We start from the raw sequence: 15399 nt of genomic DNA on the forward strand, positions 1-15399 counted from the left end.
GTGTACTGTTTACCAACAAACAAATTAGAAATGAAGATAGAAAATGCATGTCATTTCATACTTCATATTCATGTTTACTTTTAATTATGTATTGTTTGTTTATAAAATGTTATTCAAAGTATATTAACTATATCTAATTGTTCTAAGTTTATTAATCAAATTGATTTTCATTAATTTATGAACAAGTTAATTATAATTATCATTAAGTGTGAAATGACTAGCAGTTCATACCCTCATTTTTAATTTGTTTGTTGGTAAACAGTACACTTAGAGATGGGCTGAAGGTAATCTACACAGACAATACATGGAATATTAAGATTCCCAGTGGAAGTGGGTGTGACGGGCAAAACAGCAAAATTTCTATATAACCTGAGACCTAACTATTAGAACAGGTAGCCAAAGCTGCTCTAGTAGGATGATACTATATTTCTCTAAACTGACAGAACAACACAAGCAGAGAAGCTGGGTGATAACGTGGCATAAAAGAATTCTCAGTCTCTGCTTGAGTTATTCTCTCTGCCACATAATATACCTGGCATCTGCACCATAGTCTCTCCCTAAATAGAAAAACAAATCAATTACTCATTATTCATAATGAACTTCGACAAAGTAACGCCTGCTGCTATTGCATCGCTAAGAAATCACAACTTACCTTGTTCACACCAGGCTTTGCTATAGCGGTACAAATCTTTGTGTTGACAGCGCTCTGTGATGGGGTCGCCATCACTCGTTAATGAGCCTCATTTCAACGTTGATATCCTTCCGTGTCTCTTGATTCCTAAAGAAAACTCTTGATAAATAAATCTACAATTAAGTACCAAATACTGGCATTCAGTAAATATATCAAAAAACGATTCGTTTTGTATTCTTACTTAGATATTGGATCTCGCCCAAATTATAATGTCATCGTTATGGTATCATTTATGTAATTTTATTTTACAGTTTTCACTGTTGTAGATATTATAAATTGTTTTGTTTATAAAAATCTATTTGCCCACAAAACAAACACCGATTTCAGTTTCAGTGTTATTTGACGTTGTCATTGTCAATGTCAGTTCACTGTCACTGTCACAAGATGCATTTTTTAGTTTATTATCGATATTTTTGCTACGTGTCTTGCCATACTACGTGTCTTGTCTGCATAGACTTAGCTTGTCTGTGATCATATTGTCAAAAAAAGCAATCATCAGTGTGACCATACATTATGTGGTAGTTTCCTGCCTTTTTGGCAGGATCGGCTTCTCATTTTAGCTTGGGGCATGTCTTGTTAACGTTTAGTCTTGTCTTGTTCATAGTTTTTAGAGAAGATATAGAGTACCTACTATATAAGTCATTATAGATCGTTGTTGTTAACGTTTATGATGAATTCACAACCAACAATGCCATTTAGAAAGTTAAAATATTAAGAGTTACGTTCACTTTAAACAAATGATGTCTCTGATTAAGGGGGTTAAGGGAAAGGAGACGAATAAAATATGAATAAAAATTCAATGAGATTTTTTTTTCATTGATTACATATTATATAAATAAGGTTCAAAATATTTTATAATGAACTAAATTAAGTCGGCAGTACTTTGTAATTTTTTACTCCAATAAGTAGCAGGATTTGGCAGGTTTTTGTGTTTGTGGCAGAATCGGTAAATTGAAGATGGTCACACTTCTACTCAGGAACGGTGATTTTGCCCGTGCAAGTGCAAATGTGTCTATAAAATTTCCTGAAAATAAATGACAAAACTGAATCGGAATGTTATCATTACGTGATCAAGATATTTAAATAAAAGCACCACCGATTTGTGGCCATAATTGGTAAATGAAATTAAACCAGTGGTGCAGAAATTGAATACAAAAAAATGGATCTTCACCGGCCTGTGGAGGGCAATAAGGTATAAATTAACAAACGTCTATAAGTAAATAGGGCTTATTGATTACTTACACCAAGTAGTAGAATGCGCGCCCATTACAAACGTATTAAATATGTAAACATAAGGTTAATTACTTTATTGGTTATTACTGCTAACTTGAATGTCCATTTTATGGGTGCAATTTTGGCTATTGATCTTGGCTCGAGTTTCCTTGGTCACTATTGGTCTTAGACACTTAAACGTACGTAATGGACTGTCCAAATAATTTGTCCAAACTAATTGTTCCAGATGAATTTAATATATCTGAGGAAATTACATGCAAACTCGAAAATTTTATGTGTTGGCCTATATAGTGCTCAATTAGTGAGTCTCTACTGTGTTTGACAATATTATAGGGAACATAGTATTTCCTCATGTCCATAATAGAAATTATGTAAAGGTTGAAAAAAAATTCTAAGGTACACCTACTGCAATAGTTAGTAGGTACCTACTAATGCATTAATTTTGAATGAAAGGAATATAAATAATATAAGAGTTGCTATCTATATACACTATAATGCTACTGAATAAATACATTATGTTTTTTATTTCAGTCTTACGACTTGATGACTCCAGAGGAAAAATTGAGGTGAGTTCTAAGTTGACTAAAACACCATTGGCAGCTTACATGAAAAAAAAAAATACATACAGCCGAACTTAAAATCTCTTCTCTTTCTGGAAGTCAGATAAAAAAATCAATACATTCTAAAAACTGTTGCTGTGTATTCTATCTGAAGCATGAGCCGTTATAGCCCAATGGATATGACCTGTGCCTCCAATTCTGGAGGGTGTGGGTTTGAATCTGGTCCGGGGCATGCACCTCCAACTTTTCAGTTGTGTGCATTGTAAGAAATTAAATTTCATGTGTCTCAAATGGTGAAGGAAAACATTGTGAGGAAACTTGCATACCATAGAATTTTCTTAATTCTAGCTTGTCTTGATCATGATCTCATCTGATGGCAAGTGTAGATAATATAGTCTTAGATGGGATAATGGATATGCTTGCCTAGAAGTTGCATATTCTCTCTTGTTTTAAACATACTAAAGTTATATGAATCCAGAAAGTCTCATGGGTCTGTTCTTCCATCAGCAACCATATAAAGCAGTACAGATTAACCACAGAGCCATTTTAATATTTATTCCCTTTTATACTGTGGTCCTTTGTAACATCAGTCTCCCATGTCACAATAAGCTCTACAAGTATTATTCACTTAGTTTGTTTACAAACATGAACAAATGCAAAGTGGTTCCGTTCTGACCATGGCGTCCAGTGTAAGTTATTTTAGTCAGTGCAAGTTGGACCTGCCCTGCCGACTAGTCAGCAGAAGTCCAGAGGGATGTTTTTCTCCCTAAAAAAAAATGTGGTAAAATATCCAAATAGCAACATTTTATTGTCATATAAAAATTAAATGTCAACTTTGTCTTTTAGATATGACCACCAAAAGATGCATGAGTTGCACCGCGGGCACGACTCCATGCATATGAAGATGGTGCTGATCCTCATTGGCACACTGGTGGTCGCCCAGATCATTGTGGTGGAGTGGAAGAAGCTACATTACAGGTCCTATGCAGTAAGTTAATCTTTTTGTGTTTTTCCACTTTTTTCACAGTAGAGCAATGCACTGCTAGTTTCAAGTACTGACACTGATATTTATAGTAAGGCTGAAGAGCAAGCTGTTGGTGAATTATCTTGGCTACTTGATTAAGAAATAAAGTTTGTGAGGTTGTTGGGGTAAACTCTAGATCTACTAAACCAGAGGTTCCCAAACTATTTTTCTCATCACCACTTTAAAAATTTTGCTGGTTTCCGGTGGATACATAAAATCTTGTCTTCAGAACTTTTGCTAGAGACAGTACAAATGAACAGACCTGATGTTTCAAAATTCTTTATTAATTAAAAAAATTAAAGTTTGCCAATCTAAAAAGTGATTCCAGCCAACTTTAGTTTCTGATGTCTACTTAGGTACAGTACAAGGGACCGATCAATCCATACTTATGTATTTTATTTAGAAAACTTCTTCGAAAGCTTAAGATTTGTAGACCCCCATTTTTTGTGCACGCCGAAGTAGACCCTCAAGGAGTCTCCCGTGGACCCCAGGGGGCCCAACTGGACCAATTTGTGAACCAATTTTGAAAATTTTTCACCAAAAGAAAGCATTGTTGTTTGTGAGTCATGTATTTCATAGGAAACACAGTGTAACAAATGTAATTTGTAATGTTATTGTTTTCAGTTCTTCACGATGGTGGCAATGTGGTCCATACCACTGCTCATCAGTATATACAACCATTCGTACCGATTCATCTTAGTGTGGTCCATCTTCACCATGCTGACATCATTGGTCATATGGAAGTCCACACAGAAGCCCATGTCAAACACCACACCCAGGTATGTTCAGCTATCACAATGATGAGATGATGATGATGATGATGAGTTAAAAGGATGGAGAGTGACATAGGCTACTTTTTGTCTCTTTCTGACACCCATTACCCTATTATGGGGGGTGGAAGATTGTATGGAGAATTCCGCAATTTTCAAGGTAGAAAGCAATTTTCAAGGTGCATATTTTTTTTTTTAAATCCACCCCCAACCCCTTAAAAGAGGTGGTGAAATTGTATATGGAACTTTCAAGGTAGGAAGCTAAAAATCAAGCAGGTTTCAGGAAGCTGTTTGATGCTGGCGGCTCGAGACCACTGTTTTTAGAAGTCCATGCAAGAGCCTTATGTCCAGCAGTTTCTTAGGCTTCCTAGTGACACCACAGATTTGCAGGCTACACATATCCATATGCACGAAAAATTATAATAAATTAATCTTAAGTCTACGGCCAATAACATTCTGTTTGGGATTTTAAAAAACACTTCTTTGCAGAATGGTGTACAAATGGTTCTACCTAATATACAAAGTGAGCTGTTCCTTCATGATATTCGGCTATGTGGTGATGGTGCTAACATTCCTGAGCGTCAACATGCTGTTCAACCACCGGCCTCAGACGTGGATGGATGTGGGCCTCATGTGCCTGTTCTATGGTGTGTACTTTGGTGTGCTGGGACGGGATGTGGCCGAGTACTGCACGGACAAAATGGCCGCTTCTATAGGGGTGAGTCAAAGTCAAAATATTTCAAGTAGGCTAGTTTACAAGCGGTTTTGTAACAACAGGTAATCTATACTAAAATTTGTAAAGCTAAAGAGTTTCTTTGTTTGTTTAATCTCAGGAACTACTGGTCTGATTTGAAAATAGTTTAGTGTTAGTTAGCCCATTTGTCAATGAAGGCTATAGGCTATAAACTTGTATTATCCTCATATTCCTACGGGAACGGGAACCACGCGGGTGAAACCGCGCGGCGTCAGCTATAACAGCTATAAGTAAAGACTAAACCTTTTATGAGGTTTTAATACGCGCTTTGGTTCGAAAAGGGAGAGAGAGTTAATTTAGTTGAGCATGAGTTATTTCTCTTTTTTTTTGATAATTGATTAAAAAAAATTAAAAAAAGCTTTTGTCTGACTGCAGTCATATTTGGTGTAGCCAATGGCGAAACGCGCTTGCCTTAAAGATGCCTATTCACACTTGACCTAATGATACTCAGAAGTAGAAACCAGCAGTAGAGTTATTTTCTTGAATAATCCTAACTAATGTTGCAAATGCGAATGTGAGTCTACTCTGTATGTTTATTAATATTTGCTACGCTTTCACGCTTAACACGATTTTAAAAATTCTTTCACTGTCAGAAAGCTACATTATCGGCGATTAATATAGGTTATATTTTATCCCCATATTCCCACGGGATCGGTAACTATGCGGGTAAAATAGCGGGGTGTCCGCTAGTAATATGAAACTTGTATTGCAGTATTACACAAAGGAGGGCATGCCGACGAGGTACCTGGAGAGCAACGTGTGCGCGGTGTGCGGACACAAACTACTAGTCGACGTTAGTGAAGAAGGCGTATTAGGTAGGTGCACGACTACCTGATGTCTTTGAAGTCCTTTAACACTATCAATTGGACTTTATTATCATTTTTTTTGAATAGAAATAAAACTGTCGTTCAAGATTTTTTCAAATGATATCCCTCAAGAGTTAAGAAAGGGGTTGTTGTCAGTCTGTGTCTGTCAGTTTTTTCACGGCTAAACTTCTGAACTGATGAATATTTACATTGATTTCCACGCTGACAAAGTCGCAGACGTCCGCTAGAATACCATATATATAAAATATGCAAAAATATAAATAGGAATGAACTAGGGGTAGAGTTTACATCGTTTTCTATGCGGACGAAGTAGCGAGCGTGGTATTAAATGCCCACATGTGGGCAATCACCTAGGTTGAGAACCTGTGGCCTATAAATTTTTTTTTTTTTATTTATTTGGGTTAACAAACAGTAAACGATAAGATTACAATTAAAAAAAAATACTGACATTAAAACTAAATCGGCAACCTACACCGTTAACCACAGATTAATAATTAATATACAAGAAAAGTGAAATATTGAAAGTGAAGTGACATTGAAAGATTAAGCTACTTTTACATTAGATTCTTAAATTTTTGTGACAATTGTTTTTTGAATTTACTTGGACGAGTATCAGAATATAAATCAACGTGGGTATATGTAAGGTCCCTTGTCCAGTTGTCCTTACCGTAATAGCAGTAAGTCATCGTATCACCACTACACTATAATGGCCAGCGGCACACGTCCGCCTCCTCTCGATGCCAGCGATAGACTGCCTGCCTTGCCCCACTACCGGTGTATATATACACATTCACTACAGTATAATTATCATTATAGTTTCGCATTAGCGCATACATTGGCGAACGCTTTCCAGTGTTAGTACGGCGTTTACCTGTAGCAATGTGACATACACGCTTGTTGCAGAGAACACGTACAAGCTGCCCTGTGGACACGTGTTCCACGAGTTCTGCATCCGCGGCTGGTGCATCGTCGGCAAGCGCCAGACCTGCCCCTACTGCAAGGAGAAGGTGGACCTCAAGCAGATGTTCACCAACCCGTATCCTTTACTACTTGCTCTTTGACAAACTATTTTAAATCAAATCAAATCAAATCAAAAATCATTTATTTCAAGTAGGCTCAGTTTACAAGCACTTTTGACACGTCAGTTGACTATTTGTAAAGATTCTACCACCGGTTCGGAAGGCAGGTTCTGCTGAGAAGATACCGGCAAGAAACTCAACAGTTGCTCTTTTGAAAAAGTCATACAGTATTATAATTTACAATTGATAACAATTACTGTTTACATTTCTTATAGTTTTACTTCCTTTGTGAAGGTGGAAGCTGATCCAACGGCCTCCAAGCATCTTTATCATTAAGGAACTCATCAATGTTGTAGTACACTCGACTAAGTAAATGTTTAAAGAAATATCACAACATTTATTGACTTTTCTTAGTAACTTTAACCTTCAAAACTGGCAGTAGAGTCATTATAAATCGGCAGATTTTATTATGTACATTTATATTGTTAAAGTATCGCAGTCTGTTCGCAAGAAATCTATATAATACGGAAATGATTTTCATGTGTTTCCTACCAATAGATACAATATCTCAAGTTTTTGTTTAAACTAGATGATATATGAGGTAATTCTTGAAAGTAAATAATCAAGCCACCTGGGAGCTTACATCGAAAATACTGCCCACCTCGCAGGATTGTTTTTTTTAATATCCCTTCGAGATATAACAAAATAATACATATTGGGATATTTCTCTTTCATAGATCTACAAAAAGTCAATGATTAGATGACATATTATCTTTTGAGAATAGCTTACTGTATCCACCCATTCTGAAAGAATGGTCATTAACATTGAAATTTAACTCTTTGCGGGCATTCGCTAGTAAATTATAAGGAAATAATTCATTATTTGTCATAATCATCATTTCAAGAATATACCCTTAACTAGATTCTCAGTTGGGACCGGCCCCACTTACTCTACGGGCAACTCCTGGACTGGGTGAGATGGCTGGTCGCCTGGCAACCGCTTGTGTTGTTCCTAGCGCAGGGCATCAACTGGTTCTTCGGACTCGAATAAAGGACCTCGTTACAGAAGACAAAGGCATATTCAAATTACTATAACGCTTAACTTATAATTGATTTATGACCACTTTGTCGCTGTCAAAGTTCTGGAACTTTGTGAAGCACTACATGAAGCAGAATAAATAAACTTCACAAAGTTTATTTATTATATGACAATTGATGACCACTTTGTGGCTGACAAAGTTCCGTTAATTTGTTAACCTATTCCTGTACCAGTAAAGGTTGAGGCAGCATTCTATCTACTTGTTATGACTGTTTGTTGATCAAATTGTAGCTGATAAAGTTCTAGAACTTTGTAAGCCATCTCACTAACTAGGTAGCCAGAAGCAAAGACTGAGATATTATCATTGTTTCCACATCTTGTGGGTAATTGATGACCACTTTCTAACTGACAAATTTTTAGAACTTTGCTGACTATTTGCAACAACCAGCAGACCTTCGGAAGGTTTGTAATATTTATGGCCACTTGATGACCAGTGTAAAACGGACTTTCTAGAAGTTTCTTAACAATTTCATGAACTCTTGGTGAACAGCTCAAATCAAATGAATTTGTTGGATAATGGTTGACTAGAAAAGTTTGGGTTCTTAATCAAAAATGTATGCAATTCTGCATAATATGTATATACAAACTGTATACAAATAATTTCTTGTTTAATCTTGAGGCATGAACCTCCATTTTGGAGTTTATAAGGTCTACTTTTCTAAAAAGAAGGAGCTTCTATATTCGGCTGTATGTATTTTTTTTATGTATGTCCGTTGATATTTCCGTCAATTGCACACCGAATTTTTTTTTTTTAATGATTTTGGAAGTTGGGGTTTTTTTTTAATTGATGTATTATTTTACTGCTCAGTTTAATAGTTTTAAGACAATTGGGGTCAGAGTGCTAAATTGATATTGTTTGCCTACTTAAGAAAGTGTAAACAGTTATTGGCCATATCTTTTAAATATGACTAATATTTCCATTTCCCTCCTGGTCAGAAAATAATGTGGGCACGAATAGTCCCATAGCCGAGGATCGAACCACGACCTCTCGGTAATAACTCCGACATCTTTATCAATGAGCTATTGAAGCTTTTGGCCTGTCATCTTAACATAAAAGCGTAATGGACTCCAGCAAGCTAATTCACTATCGTTGACGTATGCTAGCTTGTCAAATTCGTTCATAACATTCCCGATGGTCCGCGCGGGCAGGGAGGGGGTACCGATGCCCCGCGCGCACTACTTCATACCCGCGCAGTCCTGGGATGGGAATGTCGTCAACAAACTTGCCAAGCTGTAGTTGACATATACGAAATTGAGATTCTATGTAACAAATGTCATCCGGTGCCTATTGGTGGATATCATACAGTAGGTACATGACATTTTGTCAATTGATTTGATGTATATTTTAATAGGTGATAATAAATACCAAAATAGTGAATATGCTAGCAGAATAGGTTGACTGTAGAGTTTTCGATGTAAAATGTAAATATTTGTTTGAATTATTTTTAATAGTTCCTCGCTTCAGATTTTTGTTATTTTTTTGTGTATTTGTTATTGTTATCAATTTTTTATTTTTATTTCAAAGATACGAAAAGCTGATAGATGAATTTATGAAATTTTATGATAACAGGAAATGAATCGGTTTTCAGCAGGGTAATTATGAAATTATGTAATAGGGAATATGCATGTTATGCCAATTAAGGCAATACGGCAAAGTACAACTGCACTGAGTACCGATTCCCAAAGTGTGTCGACCCTTCAAGGTCCAGTTACCCAGACAAAGAATGGGGGTTCACAATTCGTAAGAGTTATTTAAGTAAAGGAGTTGGTTTCTTGCAATGTAAAAAAGTAAAGGTTATTTTCATAATTTTTTTTTGATGTAAAATGTAAAGTAGGCCACTTTACTCTTTTTAGATCCACTTACACAATCGATTAATTAATTCTAATAATAAAAATTAATATAGGAAACTAATAGTTTCGGTGATTTGGTTGGAACTCGGCCCCAATTCAAATTTTTATAATTAGTTATAATTTGCACATATTTTTTCGATTTTAAAGGAAATCATAGAAATTTAATTGCAAGGGGTCCACCGAAACCAGCTAGATTTCAAAAGTGGTCAATGAGAAAAAAAAGTTTGGGAACCTCTGGTGTTAAGTCCCTGCCTGTACCGTGGAGTTATGGAGGGTTACTTTTATTAAAGTTGCTTTTGTTTTGCATCTAAATATTAAATTGTCATAATAACTTGAGGAACGTCAAACGCATTTCTTAGATACGAGTACAAAAATGCCTATCATTACGAACTTGTATTGTAGAAGAATTTTTTCCTTTTTTACCCATAGTGCTTGGGTGCTTTTTTACCCTATGTAAAAACCTTATGAGCGCCACTGATAAAAACTAGCCTTTGTCTCTAGTTTTCCTGTTTTATCATTTCCAATCAAGCATAGGTCATTTTTGTAAGTACAATCTTTTTCACGCCACGGAAGTAGAACCTTTAGCGATATTCTGTGACGATGTTTTTACAACTCGACAGACGTATTCCGTATTCGTATCTATCTCTCTCCATCTAACACTATACTTCAGATAGAGAGAGATAGATACTTTGAAATTAAAGACTTATGAAATATTGTTGCAGAATAGCACAGAAATGTTTGATTCTAACTACCTTGTTGCTCCAATGTGGTTAGACACAAATATTTTTCCACATAACCCTTCTTGCACTATGGTAAAACCATTGACCTCTTTTAATAAAAGGACGCGCACAATCATGTAGAAAATTTCACTTAAAAACTGGCCAATTTTGCTTTGATAGTTTTAGAATTATTGGAATTATACTTAAAGGCATTTAAATATTCAATAAAATCCCAAATTCAGAGCAAATTCAACCTTAAGGCTTGAGTTTAAGGTTGAATTTGCAAATGCGACTACTTGTATTGAGCGCCAAGAAGTAGTGTTTGGCACTCATTGAGTGGAGACGTTTTTTGGTCGCTGATTGTGCATCCACTTTTTAATAGGAAATCAATGGTAGAGACAAATACGTCACACTGTGAAGTTGAATAAATAATTGCAGAATACCGCTACAGGTTCAGGCTGTAAAATCTGTAATTTTTTAACTTTCGTGGCAAGTAATGTATAAGTTAGAAAGTATTATAATTATTTAAAATATTATAATTATTATCTATTAATATACCTACGTATAAGTGTCGTGTGTTTGTATGTGTTGAATCGATTTCTATTATTATGTATTTTGTACAGAATAAACTTGATTCAATATTTTCGTTACATTCTGTCGTTTTCTTTACCTACCTTTAGTCCAGTTATTTTAGGTTTCATCTAGGGAAAAATTCCTAGTGAGCTGTATTTTGTAAAAAAAAGCTTTTGTATACACCTTTATTATGGCGTTATTATGAAGTTGTGAAAAATCGACATCGATATCGTGTCGGCTAAAAAAATTACAGAGGTCAAAAGGTCACGAAAATCAGTTTTTTGCAAATATTTCGCGACTTATTGCTCGGACGTCAATAGAGGTCATTATAAAAATTGTCCCTCATAAAATTGTCTACAAAAAATGTCTCTTATAGTTTTTCTTTAAAATTAACGGTTTTCCGATCATAGCGCTGAGAAAGCGACTATATTGTGACGATGCACTCGTTTCCTCTCCACCTTCGAGGTAGAATGCAAGGCGCGTTTTTTACATGGTTTCCCCCGTAGACATAATCCATGATATATAATGAAAGTTTATTTTAATTAACAATTAATATTTTTTTATCAAAATTTTGAAAAATACCGAAAAAAATAAATTTTTGCGAATAATTTTTTTTTTATTCATTGTCAATATTTTCAGCTTCACTATCGTTATTGGCTACTGACAAAATGTCAAGTGGAGTTATTTCTTGATTTAAATCTACATCTTCATCATTTTCATAATTCGTTGACTCTGCGTTTAAGCATGACTGGCCGCGGCAATGCCCACAAACTTTTGAGCATCTCAATCCAATTTTTTTGCATCCACATTTGCCGCCACAACCTTTTGTACAATTACAAAAGATTGTATTCAGTAGTTCATCGGGTGCTGGTGGTAATAAAGTCATTATTGGATGCAGCATATCATTTTTTAACTCCCAACCCCACTGTTCTGGATCGATGTCTCTTCCTAGCCAGGTTTGTATTTGGTAATATGCTCGAAAAATATGCTGTTGAGCTGAAGAAGTAGGTGGTAATGAAGGAAATTTTACAGCTGTACTTTGTCTTGTTAATTTAGCAAAGCTGTAGCTTTTATCTGTAATTATCAATTGAATTTTCTGATTTTGGAGCACCGTATACAGCTAGTAGAAAATGTATTCCAGTATTGACAATGACATCTCGAGAGCAATTTTCTTGTTGGAATATTTCTGTACAATTGTTTAAATCGGGTCTTTTTTCAAACATCTTCATGACTTTCAATTTTCCTTTTCCAAAAAGTGCTGAAGTTGTATCGCATGCGGTCATGGCATGCAGAAACAGAATATTTTTTTTGCAATGTGGATACTTGTTGAGGCTATCAGTCGAGTATATTTTTGTTTCAGCATTGTTTTTTCCTGGTTTTTTGAAAAAAATTGATGTAGATTGATCAAGTATTTGAGTGCGTGCTATGAGTATACTCAGTCTGACTGGCAGTAGCAGGTATAAAGGGACGGGTCTCGGAACAATGAAATACGAAACATCAGCCATTGAAGGTCATTAGAATGAGATATAGTACGTCTTACTAAAAACCTAAACCCCTATACGATAAATATATCTTTCTGGAAACATCTAAATGTAAAATAAAAGATTTAGAGACATTTACAAACATTACTAAAAAGCAATAGAGTTTACGCCTTGGTGTACGGTATACAATACCATATGTGAGTGCATTCTTGCCGCTTTCTCAGCACTATGATCGGAAAACCGTTAATTTTACAGAAAAACTATAAGAGACATTTTTTGTAGACACTTTTATGAGAAACAATTTTTATAATGACCTCTATTGACGTCCGAGCAATAGGTCGCGAAATATTTGCAAAAAACTGATTTTCGTGACCTTTTGACCTCTGTAATTTTTTTAGCCGACACGATATCGATGTCGATTTTTCACAACTTCATAATAACGCCGTAATAAAGGTGTATACAAAAATTCAGCTCACTAGGAATTTTTCCCCAGATTGGGGTATAAATTGCCTAAAATTACTGGACTACTTCGATTTTTTCCATGTTGCTTTTACAAAAACCCTTAATTTTAACTTAAAAAAAAATACGAATTAACATTGTTTAGGTACCTTATTAATTTATTTATTCCATAGATTTAAGAGTCGGTCCGGAGCATAGATACCATACGGAGTATTTATTCCTATTTATTCACCTTGCCACGCAAAAGTTCTCTTTTGAGGGTATGCGTTGGACAATCTGTCTACGGTTCTTTCGAATTTTGCCGCTGAGGTCCCAATATGGAGCGTACAGCACTTGCACAATATTAGAAAAAACGAGTTTCAACTGATGCTATGTGGTCCACATAAGAAAAATTATAGTGTAAATAATAGTAAAAAAATTTTTACTATAAGAACTTATGAGTAAATTCTAGCATTCGAATTTCTAATAAACATCAAGCAAACTTCAAAATAAAAAAAAACTAAATTTTGTGTGTTGTCCACACGCATAACAATGTAAATTCATTATTTTTCACAATATTTAAAATTTTCAGTGCAATTAGGTTTAGTATCAGAGTACAAAATGATAAATGGCACATTTAGGTTTTGCAACCATATACGTTGTATCAAGGGCATCAACCATGTGATTGGCATTAACAAAGGACTTGTGGAGTCTCTTGCTACGTTTGGTATGGAATATTTTTTCATTACATATCATAATAGATAAAGTGTGACGTAACGGGTAGCAGCGACAGTGATTGCACCATTTGTGGTAGAGGAAACACCTTGAGCAGGTCCCAGGACTTGTGACCTTGAGGCTTAACAGATCCTTTCAGAATGCATAAACACTAACCTTCCCAACTCGCCATGTTCTCTATGCCCACACTAAACAATTTATGATAAACAATAATTTTAACACATAACATTATTGCACTAACGCGACTGGCAGCGTGACGGTGTCTACGCTGCCTAACAAACAACTGAGCTCAAGTCATCATTTACGACTTATTTATTTATACCAACACTGATACTTCCGCTCCAAAATAATATATATGTATAATGAATGTTAATACTACCTGTAATAGAGGAACTTGTAACAAAAAGAACAAGTAGATAGTCATCAATCAACAGGTCACGTGATCAAGTTATCGATCTGTCATTCCCATGTTTTTTTTAGTTTCGAAGCGTTAGTGTAGAAAGAAAATCGACGTGCCACATGGCTAGGTACAAGCCTCCTCCTGCCTTACAGGAACGGGGATAGGAAACTTAGTTTTAATGCGGGTTGGTTGGTTTAGGGTGATGATATTTTGACTATTTAACGATCATGTGTTAATCAGGTGTTAATGATCATGATCGGGACCGACGGCATGACTTGCTCTCTGAAGCACGGGATGTTCATCATTAACAGCCGATAGACGTCCACTGTTGGATATAGGTGCATGGATTTCCATCCTCGTGCATGGATTTCCAAGCACAATGGTCTCGAGCCGCCAGCATCCAGCGGCTCCCTGCGGCAACCCGCTCTGTGTCCTCGGCCTACCTAATGAGGGGGTCGACCAACACTGCGCTTCCGGTGCGGGGTCGCCAATCCAGCATTTTGGGACTCCAACGTCTTAAAAAAAATTAAAATTCGCACCCAGTAATTATAACTACCCTTCAAACAGAATACAGCGATACGATTTCGGAAACTAATATTATTTGTTGTCTTTTAGTGTGTTCAAGAAACTACTCCAAAGACAAGGGCAGTTGCTGCGAGGATGTAGCTCAAACTTACGGCAAGAAACTAGAGCCGTGGCCGAAGCCCGAACCCCCGCCGCCCGCGTGGCGCTCCCAGTGCCCCTACGAGCCGCAACCTCCCAACTACGACCCCTACAAGATCAAAGTACCCGATGTGGTGTGTCCACCACTGCCTCCTAGCAATGCAAAGGTAAGAAACTGAAGGATCTTTGGGAATGTGTGTGTTGTTAAGCCCAAAATAATTCTTGAACTTGATAGATATATTTACAAACATGCACATCTTTGCTAAAGTCCAAGTAAGTAGTTTATAGTAGATATGCACCAAACTTCTAGTCTGCTGTGAAGGTCTGAAGATGTCAATACGCCAAACTACGCAGGAATAATATTCCCGCTGACATATGTTTTTGTTCACAACGCAGCGCAGCCATCCGACTAGTGTTGAGAGCGGACTGGGATATTGGCGCATATTTCATCTACTTCAAAATACTTTCCTACTGCCTACTTCGCTTGCTCATTGACACTGGAAATGTTGTGGCAATTTTCTGGTAATTGGCTCGTGTATGAAGTCTAAAGTAGTTTGAACAA

The 15399-nt window shown here is 36.2% G+C and overlaps 2 protein-coding genes across 2 annotated transcripts in view; one reads left to right on the forward strand and one right to left on the reverse strand.

The window, feature by feature from the left end:
- Nucleotides 1-1030, reverse strand: part of LOC112049074 (protein cramped) — a gene marked incomplete in the record, with an annotated part of 39828 nt that extends 38798 nt beyond the window's left edge. Inside the window, 2 exon segments of the mRNA XM_052888598.1 lie at nt 653-788; nt 873-1030. Coding sequence (XP_052744558.1) covers nt 653-724 — 72 coding nt within the window.
- Nucleotides 1031-1647: 617 nt separating this feature from the next.
- LOC112049093 (RING finger protein 121) lies at nt 1648-11197 on the forward strand. The gene is made up of 8 exons (XM_024086858.2): nt 1648-1883; nt 2456-2490; nt 3331-3472; nt 4133-4287; nt 4768-4996; nt 5745-5847; nt 6763-6895; nt 7809-11197. The coding sequence occupies exons 1-8, from the start codon at nt 1851-1853 to the stop codon at nt 7927-7929; spliced, it is 951 nt and encodes a 316-aa protein (XP_023942626.1). The 5' UTR covers nt 1648-1850; the 3' UTR covers nt 7930-11197.
- Nucleotides 11198-15399: the final 4202 nt, after the last annotated feature.

The sequence above is a fragment of the Bicyclus anynana genome, chromosome 23 (genome assembly GCF_947172395.1).
Source record: "Bicyclus anynana chromosome 23, ilBicAnyn1.1, whole genome shotgun sequence".
Lineage (NCBI taxonomy): Eukaryota > Metazoa > Arthropoda > Insecta > Lepidoptera > Nymphalidae > Bicyclus > Bicyclus anynana.